General features: G+C 39.8%; 1 protein-coding gene across 4 annotated transcripts in view; it reads right to left on the reverse strand.

The window, feature by feature from the left end:
* Positions 1-1,122: 1,122 nt before the first annotated feature.
* The window catches only part of LOC149225702 (uncharacterized), a 140,820-nt gene continuing 123,509 nt past the window's right edge, over positions 1,123-18,433 (reverse strand). For all 4 annotated transcript variants that reach the window (XM_089377280.1, XM_089377283.1, XM_089377281.1 and 1 more), the window contains exon 5: positions 1,123-1,667. In XM_089377280.1, the coding sequence (XP_089233406.1) occupies positions 1,356-1,667 (312 nt within the window). In that variant the 3' untranslated portion in view covers positions 1,123-1,355. The remainder of the gene's footprint in view (positions 1,668-18,433) is intronic.

Below are 18,433 nucleotides of genomic sequence, written 5' to 3' on the forward strand. Positions count from 1 at the left end.
TCTCGTCTATCTCAGCTTGCAGCTGTTGCACAGCCTACTAGTGCTACCACTTCTACAATTGCAGTTGGAGATGATGATGAGGAGCCATGGGCTTCTCTGTCTGACTCTAATCCAGAGGTTGAGCTAGATGATGTTGGCTCCTCTAGCAGTAGCCAGTAGTACTGGTCACAATTTACTTTTGTTGTAGAGGCCATTTCTAGCCTCCTTGGTTATGTGTTTTTGTTTTGATCTCTATATCATCATCATGTATGTATTGGATAGTGCACTGGGTGCCATTTTGATATAATGGATATATTCATGAGCCTACTTTGATCATGTGTTGTCTTCTATCTATATTCTAATGTTGTGTGTTTGGAAACATGAATGCAAATCTTTAAAATTATGTTTTTTTATAAAAAAATAAATATTTAATGTATTTTTTACAACGACCGAGTCATTGAAATCGAGCCAGCCAAGTTGATACTGAGTTGGAGTCGTAGTTGGAGTCGACCCTCAGCGGTGTTGATACCGAGTTGGAGTCGGAGTCGGAGTCGACCCTCGGCCGAGTCGTAGTCAGAGTTTTAAAACATTGATTGATCTAGATGCTAACCCTCTGGCATCTATAACTGTAATGAGCTTTTACTTGAAAGGTTTATAATTTTCAAACATTCTCCTGAAGTTTATCTTCAAGCAGATGTTTGCAAAGCATTTTAACAGGTGGCAATTTCAAAATGAGACTAGATCACATAAAAAGATGCATGAACACTTTCCCTAACAGTGGAGGATAAATCCTTGAATTTGCCAATAAAGGCCTTTTTACAAGGAGAAAAAAGTGACGTGAATAGGACTTCACAGTTTTTGACAGAAATTTTAGCAAAAGGCTTCTATAAAATAAACCTCAAACTGGATCACAAAATATAGATGACCTTTCAACAGTTTTCTGTTTCTAGTTTTTCCCATTTTGACAACAACCAGTGTGCTTTGCAGTTTTTGATGAACCAGATTTGCATCTAAATTAGAAATAAGATTCATAAGGTTTGCAAAAAGGCCATGAACCTTATTAAGGAACGTTCACCACTCCCATTCATAAAACATGATTTTGCTGCATTTCAAACAGAAAGAACAATGAATTGGCCTAATAACTTAGTCAATTGCATCCTTCAGAGGATTTATATACCAGAAGGAAAATCATATGTGATTCTAAGACCAGGAGATACTTTGGTTGAGCAACCAAACTATATGGATGCACATGACATGAAGCCAATTTGGTAAATGGCCAAACTTTATAGATAAATGTGGCACAAAGTCAGTTTCCAATTTAACTGACATCTGGTAATGGAAAGTTTTGTCTACTTTTTGAAGTTTTGAACCATATATCACTCTTCCATATACAGTCTTACAAGCCTCAATGAAGTAAAAGGCAAAAGCAACCTCCAATCCTTTTGCTTTCTGCTAAGAGTTCTACCTTTACCTAAAGCCTCTTTATTCTGTTTCACGTTGGCTAGCTTCCATGTGCACTGCCCCAGTTCCAAGCTGACACAATCCAGCTGGAAAACTCCATCTTGTACTTTGCTTCCAGGCTTGGTGTCCGAAGTTTCCTCCACATAGCTCACATACATAGGTAAGTCCTTAAAACGTTCCAAGTCATCAGGCACTTTGACAAGCCTTTCAGCACCTGGAGAAGAAACCTACAAGTAAAATGTGAAGTAAAAGAAGGATATATCAGAATTAAAATTCCATCAATGGAAGATCATAAATTCATAATGCTATGCTTTTTTCTACTATATACAAAAGGAGCATCACAATGATATGCCACTTTTCTGCTAAGACTTAAAGAGTAGGCCAAGCTTAATATGATGATATACAATAAACCTATGTCGCATAAACTATATAAATAATTCTAAAAAGTGAACGTCTTAAAGCTTTCAATTCATATAATAAGTCAATTTTGCATATGTTTCAACTTTCTACTTTTGTTCTAAATCCAGACAAATATGGAATGTGGCTGCAAATATAAAAAGTGATAGCACAAATGTTCATAGGCCAGTTCCACTGTAAAACATTAATTCTCATTACATGAGTTACATTCTCACATGCTGAGCAAAACACCTTAGATCACAATTGGATGGCCTTGTCAATGAGTCAAAGCCCCAGAGCATGAAGAAAACAATTGGTGATTTCAATGAATATACAATACATAGCTAAACGTGGTCCTCAATCTGAAATAGATTCGAAGTTCTCCCTAAACAAGCTAGCAAGGTACTTGGAAATCCCTTTGTCCCATACCTAACATAGAAGTGCATCATCAATAATACGTCGGAAAATTTATCTGTTTAAAGAACTCTCGAAAATAAATAGGAACTTGTAAGAAAAACATCTAGGTTTCTTAACTTTACAATAGCATTATTGTGTATATTAGCCATGCTTACTTTCCTAGTCAAACCTGTAAAAAGTGCTTATATTGCCACTATTTCTACAAAGTACTCAAAAATTCCTTTCTATTATATTTCTGCATCAAAATTGTGGCTTGATGGTCTGAGGCACTAAATCAGATGATAGAAAGCACATACGCAGACCTGATCAAGAGAAGGCATAATTCAAAGTTGAAAATCTCATGTACAGAAACAAACCTACGTAATAGAACCTCATGGTGATAGATCAAAATTGCTGTGGGATTGCAAATCAAATCTAACTTTAAGAGTTTGCGAGTGATCAAATCCGACATAATTCTTACCAGGATCATCTCTAGTTTACATAATAGAACCTCATTGTAATGAATCAAAAATGCAGTGGGATTGCAAATCAAATCTAACTTTAAGAGTTTGCGAGTAATTAAATCCTACATAATTCTTACCAGGATCATCTCTACTGTTGCTTGATGACAAATCTTGTCCAATATGTTCTGATGCTAAGATTCATGAAGAAGTTGGAAATCTATGCAAAGATGTCCCATAATCATCAATGTACAGTCCTTTGTAACCCACATGAGTGTCCTCTAGTGGCAAGCGAAGCGGTGATAAGGCTTGTATTAACACAGAGACCCGGGTTCAAAACCCACTGAGTGGGTATGGATGACGCCAGGTGCAAGTCCGGGGAGATTATGGCAGCATAGATACACCCCTCATAGCACAGTAGCTTAGTCAAAGGGACAGATGTAAGTTCTATAGTAAGTATTTCCAAAAAAAAAAGTAAAGTTCTTCGTGTATAAATGAAAGTCGAATGTTAATTGGAGTTAGAGATGGAAGAGTTCTGCAAAATTTAGAAGTGCACTAAATTTGGCAGAGGGACCCACAAGTGAAGCTAATGCACAGTATACTTTTTCTTATTTTGACTTAGGAAATTATAATTTTCCTATAGTCAAAAATAGAATCGATCTCAACCATCCGTTGAGTTTTAATCTCAGCCATTTGTGGAAGATGGAAGGCCAAGTTAACTTATAAGGAGATAAAGGGCGCAGACTTAGATTATGATTATGCACTAAAGACTTGTGTGTTCAGCTCAGAGGAGAAGGGTTTCCAAATCAGCACGCTACAGCAGAAAGAGAGGCTGAATAGCCTCAGCAAATTCTTCAGCCAGTGTACTTCATTTATAGGGCCGTGTTAGCCTTGTGCAGGAGGGCCGAGTTACCCTGTAACATCTGTGCAGACAGGGAGGCCGAGTTGGATAAGAGTGCGCAGATCAGTGTGTTGAGGGGCAACGAATTAAAGGGAAAATCTTCCCTCTGATTTGTAATAATTATTTGTGATCTTTGCTGAGCAGATTAATAAAAAACACACAACCTGGCAAGTTTTCCCCAGTTGGGATTTCCTGGGTAATTTCTAGTGTATTGTTTACTGTCTGCTTGTGTCTTCGTGAATTTATTTTCCGCAGCTATTATTTGTTAGATTACTCAGGATATTTAGGAAAAGTGTTTGGAGTTCAGTTTCCAGTTTGATCATCGTGAAATTTTTATTAAATCAGCAGCTAGGTATTAGAAATCTAACATGGTATCTGAGCGAGTCTCTGATTGAAGACCAGAAAGCGCGTTATTTTCCTCAGGAACAGGTGAAAATGCAGGAAAGGGAACACAGTTCACTTCAAGGTTGTGCTAGGGCAGTGTTGCGGGGGAGCGCCCCCCCCCCCCTCGAACCGGCTCCCGAAGCGCGCTCCGGGCTCGGGAGCGGGTCGGGAGCGCGCTCCCCAAATCGCTCCCGGACGGGAGCGATTTTCGGGAGCGCGCTCCCGTAAAAAAATTTGCGCTCCCTGGTCTGTGAGGGAGCGCTTCAGGGAGCGATCGCTCCCGCGCTCCCGGAGCGCTTTTTAATGCCCGGGAGCGATCGGGGAGCGATCGCTCCCGGGCATTAAAAAACGCTCCGGGAGCGAATTTTAAAGAACCGGGAGCGGTTCGGCGGAAAAAAATTCCGCCGGACCCGAAAAAACAAAAAAATTTAACTAATTTTTTTTGGTTTATAAGCCCAATGGGCCAAAAAAAAATCATTTCAATGAGATTGAGCTTGAGCTTGAGAGCTGAGGAAGAGCAAAGGAGCAAGGAGCAAGGAGCCAGAGCTGAGGAGCGAGGAGCAAGTGCCAAGGAGCGAGGAGGAAACTTGCAGAGGTAAGTAACTTAATCATTTAGTTAGTTTAGCTGGTTAGGTAGTTAATTTGGTTAGTTTCATTTACCTGTTTGAGTTTAAAGATCATTAATTTAAATTAAATGAATTAATCCCAATAAACTAAATTAATTTGCAGATTCAAGACTCAAACCCTACAAACATCAAACACGATGGACCTGAGGATTTTTATTGGCATTTTCCTCTTGCTGGTCCCCTTTCTGGTTATTATGGTGATGGAGAGTAGGAAACGGAGGGGGCCTGAAACTGAAGAGGTGGATGAAGAAGCCGGAGGAAGTCAAATGGGTGAAAACCCCAGTGAGGAGGATGTGGAGGAGGGTGAACATGAGGGTCAAAAAACTAAACAAGACCAAACTCCATTGTGGAAATATGTTCACAGGGCTGAAACAGGGAGAGGGGGTGGAACCACTAAATTTCATTGCCCCCATTGCAACACTGACTACACAGGCTCATACACCCGTGCTAGAAGACACCTCTGCGGGAAAAGGCCATGGGATGGAGAGAAACAAATAGGAATCAAAACTTGTGACAAGGTGTCAACAGCAGATAGAGCCAAATACATAAAGGAAGAGGAGGACGCCCAATACAGAGCAAAAAGATCAAGGGGTTTCTTTGAACCAAGCTCACAAAGAACTCCTTCAGCATCCTCCCAAGGCAGTGGATATGGACATGGAGGCACAGGGTCATCATCTTTACGCCGTAGAACCATATCAGATTTCCTTGATGAGGGGTGTAGGAATGATGTGGATTCAAAAGTTTATAGGTTCCTCTATGCATGTGGGATACCATTCAATGTTCTACGCTCACCTTATTGGCACGAAATGGTTTCTGCCATAAATGATGCCCCTAAAGGATACAAGAGCCCTAGGTATGACAAGGCAAGAACTGTTGGCCTTGATCATGAAAAAGCAAAAATATCACATTCTTTGAATAAAATGACAAGTTCTTGGACTGACAATGGGGTGTCTATTGTATCTGATGGATGGACAAATGTAAAAGGCAAGCCATTGATAAGTGTTCTTGCCGTGTCTGTTAGTGGTCCCATCTTTCTAGCTGCACATGATTACTCAGACAAGTTCAAGACCGCTATCAACATTGCAGAAGCATTGCTTGAAACAATTGAGCGTATTGGCCCATACAATGTCATCCAAGTCATCACTGATAATGCTCCTAATTGTAAGGCAGCGGGAGCAATTATTGAGGATAAATACCCGAACATATTTTGGTCTGGATGTTTGGTTCACACATTGAACCTTCTGTTGCATGATATTGTCAAAAACAAAAATGAACAATACCAATGGATTGGTGATTTGTACAAGAAAGGAAAAAAAATGATAAAATTTATTACAAATCATAGCAATACCCATGGCCTTTTCCGCAATCACTCGAGATTGGAGTTGCTGAAGATTGCGAGGACTAGATTTGGTAGCTATTACCTCACCTTCAGGCGCCTTTTGAAGGTAAGAGAGGCATTAGCTAGCATGGTATCAAGTCCACATTGGCAGGTGTTAAAGGAAAGGGCTACAAATGTAGCTGACATTGCAGGTTTTGAAACGGTGGAGGAGGCCGCTCTTGATGGGCAGTTTTGGACAACTGTGAGACAGGTATTGGATTTCACCAAGCCAATTTATAACATGATTCGGTTTGCAGATACAGACAAACCAGTGATTGGCGAGGTGTATGAGCAAATGGATACCATGTTGGGGGAAATAAAAGACATTGTTCATAACAAAGATCCCGACCTGTACAAACTGATTCACGATTCTGTGTGTGAACGGTGGAATAGGCTTAACCTTCCACTACATTGCTTGGCGTATATCCTTACGCCAAAATACTACTCAGATTCTTGGTTGGGCAAACCTGCAGCAGGGGGTGGTGTTAGGACCAAACCCCATTTAGATCGAGAGGTAACTAGAGGATATCTGGAAGCATTAGAAAAGTTGGTGCCTGACAGGGAGGAATGTGCAGCTGTGCGCCTTGAAATAGGCAGATACTTCACTGGCAGTGGTTTGTATGGTAACTTCCATGAAATGGATGACAAAGATAAATTTGATTCTCTCACATGGTGGGAAACATATGGCGGCCACGGACTTTTGCGAAAATTGGCAATAAAAGTTCTTTCACAGGTTGTAAATTCTTCTTCTGCAGAGAGGTGTTGGAGCACCTACAGTTATATACATAATGTGAAAAGAAACAGGCTCAACGAAAACCGAGCAGAAAGCTTGGTTTATGTGCACTACAACTTGAGGTTGTTGAGCCATTACTGTGATCGGGCTAATGAAGATCCCACATATAAAATTTGGGACAATCACCCTGAGGACGACAATTTGGAGGATGGCATTGTACATATGGAAGAACTAGAAGAGGAGCTTGTACGGGATGAAGCTGAAGCAGCTGCAGCAGCCATGCCACCTCCACCTCCACCATCCAGTAGCAGTTCTCGGGGCCCGAGTCTTGTTCCATTGCTGTCGCCACCTCCATCGACACCCTCGCGTGGAGGCTCTAGTTCTGGTCGTCGGTCTGGGCGGGAGACTCCTAGAAGACCACCACGACCTACTTATACTCCTGGAGACTCTTGTGGCAAGGGCCACTTGTAGATTTACAGTTTACTTGTCTTTTTTAGTTTCTATTAGACTTGTCACTTTAATTTTCATAATTGTTCAGTGTTGAGTTTTGAGTCCTTGACTCTTGACTCTTGACTCTTTCATATCATTATGACATTATGATATTTTTTGTAAACATTATATCACTGTGACAATGAAAATTTGAAGTTTGAAGTTGGGCCTTGGCAATTATAACTCATTGGTAATGATTGTGAATTATGAATATGATGCTTTGTGAAAGACTAAAGTTGTTTCATTTCATCTCATTATTCATGTTTCATTTTATAAATTTTTAACATTTCATATCATGTTAACAGTTAGAAGTTAGGACTTAGAAATATCTTCGATATTACTTCTTGTAATGGTTAAACTTGGCTTACAAGTACAACTTGTTACTTTGGTGATCAATGATGATAAATGTTATTGAATTTTCAATTCTGAAAGCTTGAAGTTGAAACTTTAATATTGAATTTGATGAATCATGATTTATAAGACTCAATATGTTGCAGTTGTAATATGTATTTTAATTTTACTAAGGTTGATGACGATTATAATTTCTAGATGATTGATGTGATATGGTTCAATGATCAATTTATGTTTTTTTATGTTTTTTATGTCTATTTCATCATTCTACATGTTTTTGTTGACATATATGTATCAAAAATTAAAAAATATAAAAAATATATATATTTTTAAAAAATCGCTCCGGGATTCGCTCCCAAACCGGGAGCTTCTAAAAATGGTCGCTCCCGCTCCCGCTCCCAAGTAACATTGTGCTAGGGTTTCTGGCTGCATGACCTAGGGATAATCTGCGTTAGGTTTTTCTCCTAGCAGGCTCTCTGTGCAAGAGTTTTTGAGCAGATCGAACAAGTAGGATGGCATATTTGGGGATGAGATTTGAGGATCGCCTTGATGGGGCCTTGAATTTTTGTTCTTGGAGAGGATTGGTGTAGTTTTGGAGGAGCGGGGAGTTTGGGAATTTGTGGAGTCCACCAGCTGCATCAACGAATCCTTAGCAATTGGCCCTGCGTAACAAGGACGTAAAGGCCAGACGAATAATCCTTGAAGGAGTCAAGGATCACATCATACCTCACCTTTCCAGAAAGAAGACAGCTCAAGCCATGTGAACATTTTAGGGTTGTATCAGGGTTCAAGTAAGGCCAAGAAGTTGGTACTCGGATATAAACTCATAAATATCAAGATGACCAAGTCTGAGTCCGTGATCTCATATCTTACCAAATTCACCCAAGTGAGGGACGAGTTAGCTGAAGTTGGGGAGACAGTCTCGAACAGAGACCTTGTCAGATTTGGACTATTGGGCTTTCCCAAGTCATGGGAAAACTTCACTGATGCAGTGAGTGGCAGAGAAAAGCTTCCAAATTGGGAGTGGCTATGGAGTGATTGTGTGCAAGAGGAGATCTGGAAACAAGTTAAATCTGGGTCTCATGCGAAGACTGAGGAAGAGGAAAACTTTGCCCTAGTTGGCAAAGGCAGCAAGGCCAAGGGCAAGAAAAATCCAGGAGGGGTCGAGTCTAGTTCAAGAGGCAAGAAGAAGAAAGATCTCAGCAAAGTGAAGTGCTTCTCTTGTCATCAGTTTGGGCACTACTCCACCAAGTGTCCAAATAGGAAGAAGGGGTCCAAGAAGGATCACGTGGCAGCATCAACAAAGGTGGAGGAGTTCACTTCTCAGTTTGAGGAGTTTTCGCTCATAACTTGCATGGCAAGCTTAGTGGTCAGCAACGAGTGGTATATTAATTGTGGACCATCCTGTCATATGACGAGGAACAAGGGTTATTTCAGCTAGTTGACAGAGAAAGATGTGCAATTTCATATAGAGATGGGAGATGATGGCAGGTACCTAGCACAGGGCGTGGGTACTGTCAAGTTTGAGAGGGAATCTAGAAATCCTCTCTACCTTAGAGATGTCATCTACGTCCCAGGGTTGAAGAAAAACCTTGTTTCAGTCTCAACCTTGGAGAACAAAGGTTATGAGGTTCTCTTCAGCAAAGGAAAGGCTTTCCTCAAGCCCTTAAAACTCTAGAGCCATGAAGCAGATTCCAATTAGGGTGAAGAACCTCTACAAGTTACAATTCGAGATAGTCACAACCTTGAGCAGTGAAGAGATCAGTGTGCATAGATGTGACCTTAGGGAGCTTTGGCATAGGCATATGGGTCACACCATGGAGCGCTGAAGATTTTGAAGGAGATTGCCACAGGGTTATCACAATACAGTGTAGATCAACATGACATGTGCAAGGGATGCACACTTGGCAAGTATGCCAAGACATCCTTTTCCAGCAGAGACAGCAGGTCCAAGAGCATCTTGGAGCTGGTACATTCGGATGTATGCGAACCATTTTCCTCTCCATCCTCGATGGGATACAGAGATTATGTCACCTTCATTGACGATCACTCGAGAAAGACTTGGGTCCTCTTCATGAAGAAGAAAGATCAGGTCTTCTCGAACTTCGTGGATTTCAAAGCCTTGGTGGAGAACCCAACAAGTAGAAGGATCAAGGCGTTGAGGTCAAAAAATGGTGGGGAGTACATCTCCAACACCTTCAGAGACTTGTGTGCCAAGGAGGGCATCAAGACAGAGCTCACTGCACCTCAAAAACCTCAGTAGAATGGGGTGGCTAAGTGCAAGAACCAGAGCATTGTTGGAGCGGCCAGGGCTATGTTACATGACCAGGGACTGCCTATGTTTCTTTAGGCAAAAGCATGCAACCCTGTAGTCTTTCTGCAAAACAGGTGTCTACACAAGGTCCTAGGTAGAGTCACACCAGAGGAGGTTTTCACAAGAAAGAAGCTTGACGTGTCTCATTTCCAGATCTTCCACAATCTTGCTTACTACCATGTATCTTCAGATAACCACAAGAAGCTAGAGCCCATGACAGAGAAGGGAATTTTCATGGGTTACAATGAGACATCTAAAGGTGTACATGGTGTACATCCCATCACTCGGGAAGACAGTGATCAAGCGTGGTGTGAAGTTCGAAGAGGAGAGGGCTCTCAAGAATTCCTTAGAGCGTGAGCAGGGTGTAGCATAGGAAGAGGAGCAGCAAGCTCCCAAGCAGGAGGCTCAGCCAGTTCCTCAAACTTCATCAAAGCTAGTTCTTGGGCAAGTTGAACATCACGAAGTTGAGGAGAAAGAGTAGAAACAGGAGGAGAGAGTAGAGCTAGAGGTGCCCACTCAGCCAGTGACTCCCAGTGCAGGGAAGGGACGAGCCAAGTGGGAAAATCAATTGATTAGGGAGGCTCGAGAGAGATTTGGAGACCCCAGCTCCACAGTCAAATAGAGTAAACAGCGACAGAGATATACAGGGTACATAGCACTTATGACTGAAGTGATAGATTTAGAGCGTTCTTGTTACAAGGCAGCTTCTCAGCAGGTATGGCGAGATGCCATGGTGGAGGAATATTCCTTTATCATGCAGAATGGCATCTGGGAGATTATGCCAAGACCAACTGGCATGTCAATGGTTGGTTCACATTGGGTGTACAAGATTAAGCATGCAACTGATGGGAGTGTGGAGAAGTGTAAGGCTAGATTTGTGGCCAAATGTTTCTCTCAGGTCGAAGGGATAGACTATGATGAGATGTTCGTACCAATGGCTCGGTATTCGTCCAGCAGGACTATTTTGGCAATTGAAGTGTAGATGGGGTGGAAGATCCACCAAATGGACGTGAACATTGCCTTTGTTAAAGGAGTTGTTGAGGCAAGGATATATGTTGAGCAACCTGAGGGATTTGAGACTTTCAACAGAGACATGCATGTTTGTAGGCTTAAGAGATCTCTTTATGGGCTCAAGTAGGCACCAAGGGCATGGTATGCCTGAATAAACAGCTACCTTCTCGAATTGAGTTTCACCAAGAGTGAAGTTGACCCTAACATGTACTATATTGTGGTTGAGGGCCAGCCTCTCATTCTTGTATTATATGTTGACGTTTTGATCTTAACAGGGGACAAGGAGCTCATCCATGACTACAAGAGAGATCTTGCAGAAGAATTTGAGATAAGGATATAGGGCTAATGCACTATTTCCTTGGGCTGGAGGTTTGGCAGGATGACGAGGCGATATTCTTAGGACACGGTAGGTAAACACAGAATATTCTCAAGAGGTTCCACATGTAGGATTGTAGGCCCATGACCACGCCTCTAGCCACAAACTAGAGGAAGGTGGACGCTACTAGAGGTGAGCGAGTAGATGCTACACTATAGGCAATTCATAGGGTCGTTTATGTATCTAGTGAACACACGACCAAACATTTGCTTCGCAGTCAACTAGTTGAGCCAATTTATGGTTGAGCCGACCAAAGTGCATTGAGTTGCTTCTAAGCATGTGTTGAGTTATCTAAGGGGCATAGCAGATTATGGGTTGTTGTATAGGCGAGTTGATGGGGTGAGTCCTGTTGAATGGGGTTGTCATTGATGCCAATGTCTGTTATTGAACGCTCTTAATATTTGTCTGGATTGCATTAGTTGGAAGCTCCAATTGAAGGATGGCTACAAACCCTAGCTCCAAGGTTTAGATTTCCTAGACGATGGACATAACCTGCATTCGTCGTGGTTTTTGAAGATGAAGTGCAAAGAAATTGACCTCAAGATCATTATCATTAGATTATCCTCATCGAGTTGTTTATGGTGGTATGTGGCACACCACGAGAATCCTCACAGTTTGAGAGATATGCATGGTCAAAGTTGGAATACTCTAATTTTGGTCAAAGACCCCATAGTGTGATGAAATGGCGATGCATCATTGGTTCATGGATTAATTATTAAAAGATTTTTTTATTAAAGGAATCTCATCATGTTAATCAAAAAGTGTGGAGGATATCAAACAATTAAAAGTGTGAGGGGTTTTAAGCTTATGAGGGAGTTTTAATTTTAATAAAAAAATATATTTCAACCCCTAAAGGCAGATGACTTCATTTGGGCTACACGTCTAAATTTGAATTTATTTTGAACACCACAAGAATCCTCATGGTTTGAGAGATATGCATGGTCAAAGTTGGAATACCTTAATTTTGGTCAAAGACCCCATAGTATGATGAAATGGCAATGCATCATTGGTTCATGGATTAATTATTAAAAGAATTTTTTATTAAAGGAATCTCATCATGTTAAGCAAAAATTGTGGAGGATATCAAACAATTAAAAGCGTGAGGGGTTTCAAGTTTATGAGGGAGTTTTAATTTTAATAAAAAATTATATTTCAACCCCTAAAGGCAGATGACTTCATTTGGGCTACACGTCTAAATTTGAATTTATTTTAAGGATTTTCATGTTGGCTACCCTTCTTATGAGCTCCTCAAATACTATATAAAGCCATGCTTTAGCTCTTCTTGAAAAATGATTATTAACGCAGATCTTATCATGTGAACTTTGCTCTCCAATTTTCAGCCTATTACAGAACGCATCAATCTGAAGAGAAGGGTTTCGTTGCATTTTTTTGTGGTCTATTTTTGGTTTTGGGATTCACTTGGGTAGTTTCTTTTGCAGGTAAAGGAGCAGCACATATCTTCGGCCCACCAGGGCAAAACATTCTGAGTCAAATCTCTACATGTCAGATCAGCAAGAAGGATTGTTTCCAGATCCTTAGCTCTGAGGCTTGAAGTGTGCTTAATGTCAAGATAGCATTGTTCTAAGCCTAAACCATTTGCGGACTTGTTGTATTAAGTAAAACATGGAGCTCTGAGATGCGTGGCGTTGTTCTGAGCAGAATTCTCATCCATGTGGCCTCCCTAAACAGACCTGCAGTGACAAATTGACATGATATCTCTGTGGTTCCTCATTGCACAGTAGCCTAAAGACATCATCTTAAGGTGTGACCTATCCAGCACATAATTCTTGAAGGTCCTATGGTTGGGAGCTCGTAAAGACCTAAAATGTCTGCGGCCAAAACAAATTGAGAAGTATATTTATGAGTGGGCTATTCAACATATCAATCTCTGAGTGCTCTACTATTTCAAACCTTGTTTCATCCTCAGAACAGAGACATGAGTGACAAGGTCTTATTCCTATGATTATGGCCTAAAGCAAAAATCAGTACAGTGGCACTCTCACTAGGAAACAAACCTTGGTGTAGCTTATATATATTTTTCTGCAGAAACTTGAACCACTTTGAACAGCATTCTTGGAGGTTCAAAATTCTGAATATATAAGACAGTCCTGAAGTTTAGCCCTAATTGCAGACCTACTGAAGAATTGAATCTTATAAATAAACAAACCATCATCTACAGCTCTAAGGCTGATCTCTGTTTGTGACCTGTGACTTGAAAGAATGATACCTAAAAGGCATAATCATTTAGTGCCAGCTTCTTATTCCTGGAGGATCTTATAGTGCTCAAAGGAAAGGTTTAGTTCTGAGGTTTATAATCAAACTCTTGTTTGAAGGCAGGAATGAAGGCATGTTAATTGAGACCAAATTTGCAATCAATCTAATTCTAACCTACTGAAGCTGACTTAAGTAAGCAGACCAAATCCATTAGAGTGATAACATTTGTGTGTTGTTTGCTATTGAGGTCAACTAGGGCATAAGCATTCTTGACAAGCGTTCATCAAGGGTTTCTTCCAGTCATCATATCACCGAGGTCCTATCCTTTAAATAGCAATAAGTGTCTACAGCAGTTGCAGCATTATAACAGGCAGGGTTACATCAGTGTCTTGCACAGTAAGATAGCTACCTCATCTTGTAGCAGTGTTGGATCATCTACAGCAGTTCAATCATCACAATACACTTGTTGCAGCAGTCTGGTGGAAGGGTGTCTTGGTTCAAGTCTGATTCTGTTATATCTGAGCAGATACAAGACGTATGCCAGTAGGCCTCCTTGGGCAGAGCTTGAGACACTTGCAAGGTCATAGAGCTGACCTAAGGCATATAGGATTAAGCCATCACTAGACATTAGTGCCAACAGCATATTGATTGATACATCCTTTGGCGCGGTGCAGCAGCATAAGGTTTGTTGTTGCACAAAGTGTCTAGGCAGTGTGACAATGCTCAGAGTAAAGGCTGTCACTCTTAATCCTTACTCCATTTAGACTCTCTCCTAGACAAGTCGAGGGGGATAGTCCCTAAGGTAAATGGGTGAGGATAGCCTATGAAACACAGGCTCTAGGAGATTTTAAGGATGGACAACTTGACGAATGTAAATGAATCTCGATTAACTCAAATGAATAGATTGAACGCTAATGTAACCAAGACACGACCACAAGACAGAAATGATTATAGACCAGTGCCTTTATGTTCAATTAACCGTAGATTAAGTAAAAAAACAAGTTATCCAGAACAATTTTCCAATATGTGACGAATAGTGAAAAGCATGAATGATCAATATAAACACCCAAAACTGTATCATGCAAGAGATTCCAAATTTAAAATGATTTTCGTTAGGAATTCAAATCTAGAACAATTAACTTTCTCCAATATGATTTAAAACATTTATCGCACCTTGACCATAGAAAATTCATGAAAATTTAAGATTTTACACTCAATCACCAAGACACCAAAGAACTGTAAATTAGCATTTCAATTATTCCTTAGGCAATTGTTTTAATGTGAAAAATAAAGAAGTAAAACAAATCAACGGGTTAATAAATCAAATTTTTAATGGGCCACAGGGCACATTAAAAAAAATTAATGTTTAAGCACAAATCCCTTAATTTATTTCATTCTTAATTCTCACTGCACCAAGAATTTAAAATTTTTAGATTTTTTAATGTTTTTTAAATCTTTTAGATTTTTTTAATTTTTAGGATTTTCTAGATTTTTTAAAGTTTTAATGCTTAAGATTTTTTAAATTTTTTAAATCTTTTATGTTTTTAGATTTTTTAATGAAAATAAAATCAAAATCAAAAAAAAAAATCATAATAACAAGAATAAATGAAATTAAATCAACTCAAAATATTAAAAAATAAAAAACCAAAATAAAATCGAATAAAAAATAATAATAAAAAAGCCAAAACGAAAAATCAAAATCAAAAAATGAGTATAACTAAAGCCTTGAAATCGGATTATATAATCAAAAAGAAATAACCTAAAACCTAACCATGCCAAGCATAAAACGAAATAAAATGGAAAATCGAATGAAAATCGAAGTGTTTATTTGTTGTTTATGCAGGTTTGACGGCAGGGAGATGAGGCTTCTTTGACGGGCAGCAGCAAGGAAAATGGAGCAGCATAGGCAACAACAGGATGAAGATTGATGGGCTAGTAGAGGCTTGCAAGTTGAAGGAGAAATGTATGGAGAAAGGGAGTAGAAATGGCGGTGTATGGAGGAAAGGTAGCAAAGAATGGCAGCGATTTTTTGCAGGTGAAGGAATGGACGTGGAGGATATGAGTGTTTATTTGTTGTTTATGCAGGTTTGACGGCAGGGAGATGAGGCTTCTTTGACAGGCAGCAGCAAGGAAAATGGAGCAGCGTAGGCAACAACAGGATGAAGATTGATGGGCTGGTAGAGGCTTGCAAGTTGAAGGAGAAACGTATGGAGAAAGGGAGCAGAAACGGCGGTGTATGGAGGAAAGGCAGCAAAGAATGGCAGCGATTTTTTGCAGGTGAAGGAATGGACGCGGAGGATATGAGAGATAAGGAGGGCTGCAAGGTATGGGGGGTTGCGGATCTGATAGAAGAGGGAGGACGCAACAAGGAAAAGGGGATGCGGGAGTGAAGGCCGATTGAAAGAAGGACAACACACAGGTTGAAGGAGCCACGGAGGTAAGGAAAAATGGCAGCAAGAAGAAGACTGTGCGTTGGAGGAGTTGCGTGGAGGAATAAGGCAGCGGATGAGGGAACAGCGTGCAGCAAAAAATCGATGGATTTGAGGCAACACGCAAGGAGATCCGGATGGGCAGCGTGATGGAGCATAAAAGAAAGGGATTTTCGAAGGGTTTGAAGGATGTTGCAGGTAGAATGAATGGGGATAGTGGATGAGGGTTTTGAGTGCTGCGGATTTGCAAGTGATGGCAGCAATGGAAGGACGCATAGATGAGGAGAAACCCAACAGAGAACACAACAGAAAACGGTAGTCGAAGAAGCCAAAAAAATTTCCAGAAAACCTTGATTAAAATATTATACTTCTGCTCCAGATTTATTAATGAAACCCTTAAAAAAATTCTCCAGAGTTTCAAAAAAAATAAACAAAAAAAAAATTAAAACCTTGGACTGCAAAATCTTTTGAATAATCTCCTTACAAAATTATGCAAATAAAACCCCAGAGATCCAGATCTTACCCTCCAGGACCTAGATATGGACTCTACGTGGATTCTTTTCTTCAAATTTGTAGCTGCACGGCAACAAGAAAACACCCAAATGATATATACAATGATAGAACCTAAAACCTAGAAAAACCCAAGTCAGAAAACCGAAAATAATTACAGATCTATGCACACGAATGGCAGATCTATCAGATCTAGGGAGTGTGAGTCCAACTTCGTTCCCAAATCTGATAATCTAAGGCTCTCAATAGTGAGATTTATCAATTTCACAAAAAATAAAAATTAAATTTTTTGAATTTTAAAGGAGGTGCTTATAGCTCAAGAGTCAAAACCCTTCATGCATCACCCATAAAAAATATCTTATGATAAGCCCAAGATCAAATTAAGCTAGGCTCTTCAAAAAACACGGATCGAGAGTTCACTGGTCCAACTGAAAACTTCTCCGAACGCTCGATGATCTAAAAATCAAGACTTTCCTGCAAAACTCGATTCAGCCATCAACATATAGCGAGAAAACAATAATAAAACTCAGACAAATAGAGATACCTTCTATAAAGTTCAGAATTTAGATTATCATTCAAACCCCAGCGACTGAACAAGATACCTGTACTCAAATCACTCTTCAGAAGCTATTATCAATGGCTAAAAAAATTTATGCATTAAAATGACACATCTTACAGTATTTCCATGAAGAGTAACACCGGCAAAAAATTAACCCCAAAGTCTTTATTTATTATCCGAATAAAAATTACAGAAGAGCTTTTCACTTAGCACACGACTCAGAGGTCGGATGAATTGACTGACAAATAACCTCCTATTTAAAGATAAATCCTCCAACGGCTAGCTCAAGTGATCCTCGTCAAAGCAATCTTGACCGTTGATGAGGGTTAAAATTTCTTTTAATCTCATCCGTCGAAATTTTAAATTATTGAGGAAATTCGAATTTTTCAATTAAATGCATTTTAATTAACTCAAAAATAAAAAAATTGAGTTAATTTTCTCAAAATTTTGACTTTGACTTAACCCCGAGGACCAAAGGCTTAAAATTTAGCAAAATAATTAATTTACATTAGTCCCGGGACCTTTTAAAATTTGAATTTTAAAGGACCAACGAATTTTTCCTTTTGAGAATTTAAATTTACCTAGGACCTAGAATTAATTAAATTTCTGGCTTAGGATTTTAATTAATTTTGGGCAAGAAAATTTAATTAATTAACCTATGAGGCGATAAATAATTTTTCCAACCCTCAAGACACTTTACATCATGATTTTCATATTTTTACATCATAAGGGGCGAAATCCCATTTGAAAAAGACCCTCACAGACTACCCATTTCTGCGACACAAATATAATCCAGCAAGCCAAACAATTTGTAATAAAATAACCTAACCAAATAGTTAGGATTATTCCCAAATCACTTTTACATAGACTCAATCTATAACACTAGGACTCGCCTAAGATCCCAATGACAAAATCCATTCCGGCTTTGGGATAAGGCTTAAGGAAAACTCTGTCGACCATTCGAGAATGGATCGGTAAGACAAAAAACCCCCGGAATGTAGATCATCCCCAGAAAAGTAGGTTTACCTAGGTAATTACATACACAACACGGATCTGCTGAGATTATTTACATTTTACACATGCAGAAATGGTTTACAATATAACATGATGATCACGCTGATGATGATAGTTGAACAGCACGGACACATCGATCAGGTGCTATCCTTTTGCGAAAAAAAAGGGGGTGTACTGCTATGGGTCGTTGACACGTAGTGGTCAACAAGGTCAAAAACAGTTTGGCACAGTCGGTTTGGGTAACTACTCCATGAGCTTCTTAATGCATATTTATTCGTGACCATTGCAGTGTTTGTTTCGAGGGCAATAGTGGTTTTCGTACAAGGACAAAGTTAAGATTAACAACTAGGGTTTGATGTGCAGAGTAAGCAGACGCAGAACTATGTGTGACAATGGATTTTAGCAGTTAGGGTTTGAAGAGCAGATTCAGCAGAGACTCTTCTTTGTAGTT

The sequence above is a fragment of the Pinus tabuliformis genome, chromosome J (genome assembly GCF_031772625.1).
Source record: "Pinus tabuliformis cultivar Carrire ecotype Pingquan chromosome J, CPIR1, whole genome shotgun sequence".
NCBI classification, from domain to species: Eukaryota; Viridiplantae; Streptophyta; class Pinopsida; order Pinales; family Pinaceae; genus Pinus; species Pinus tabuliformis.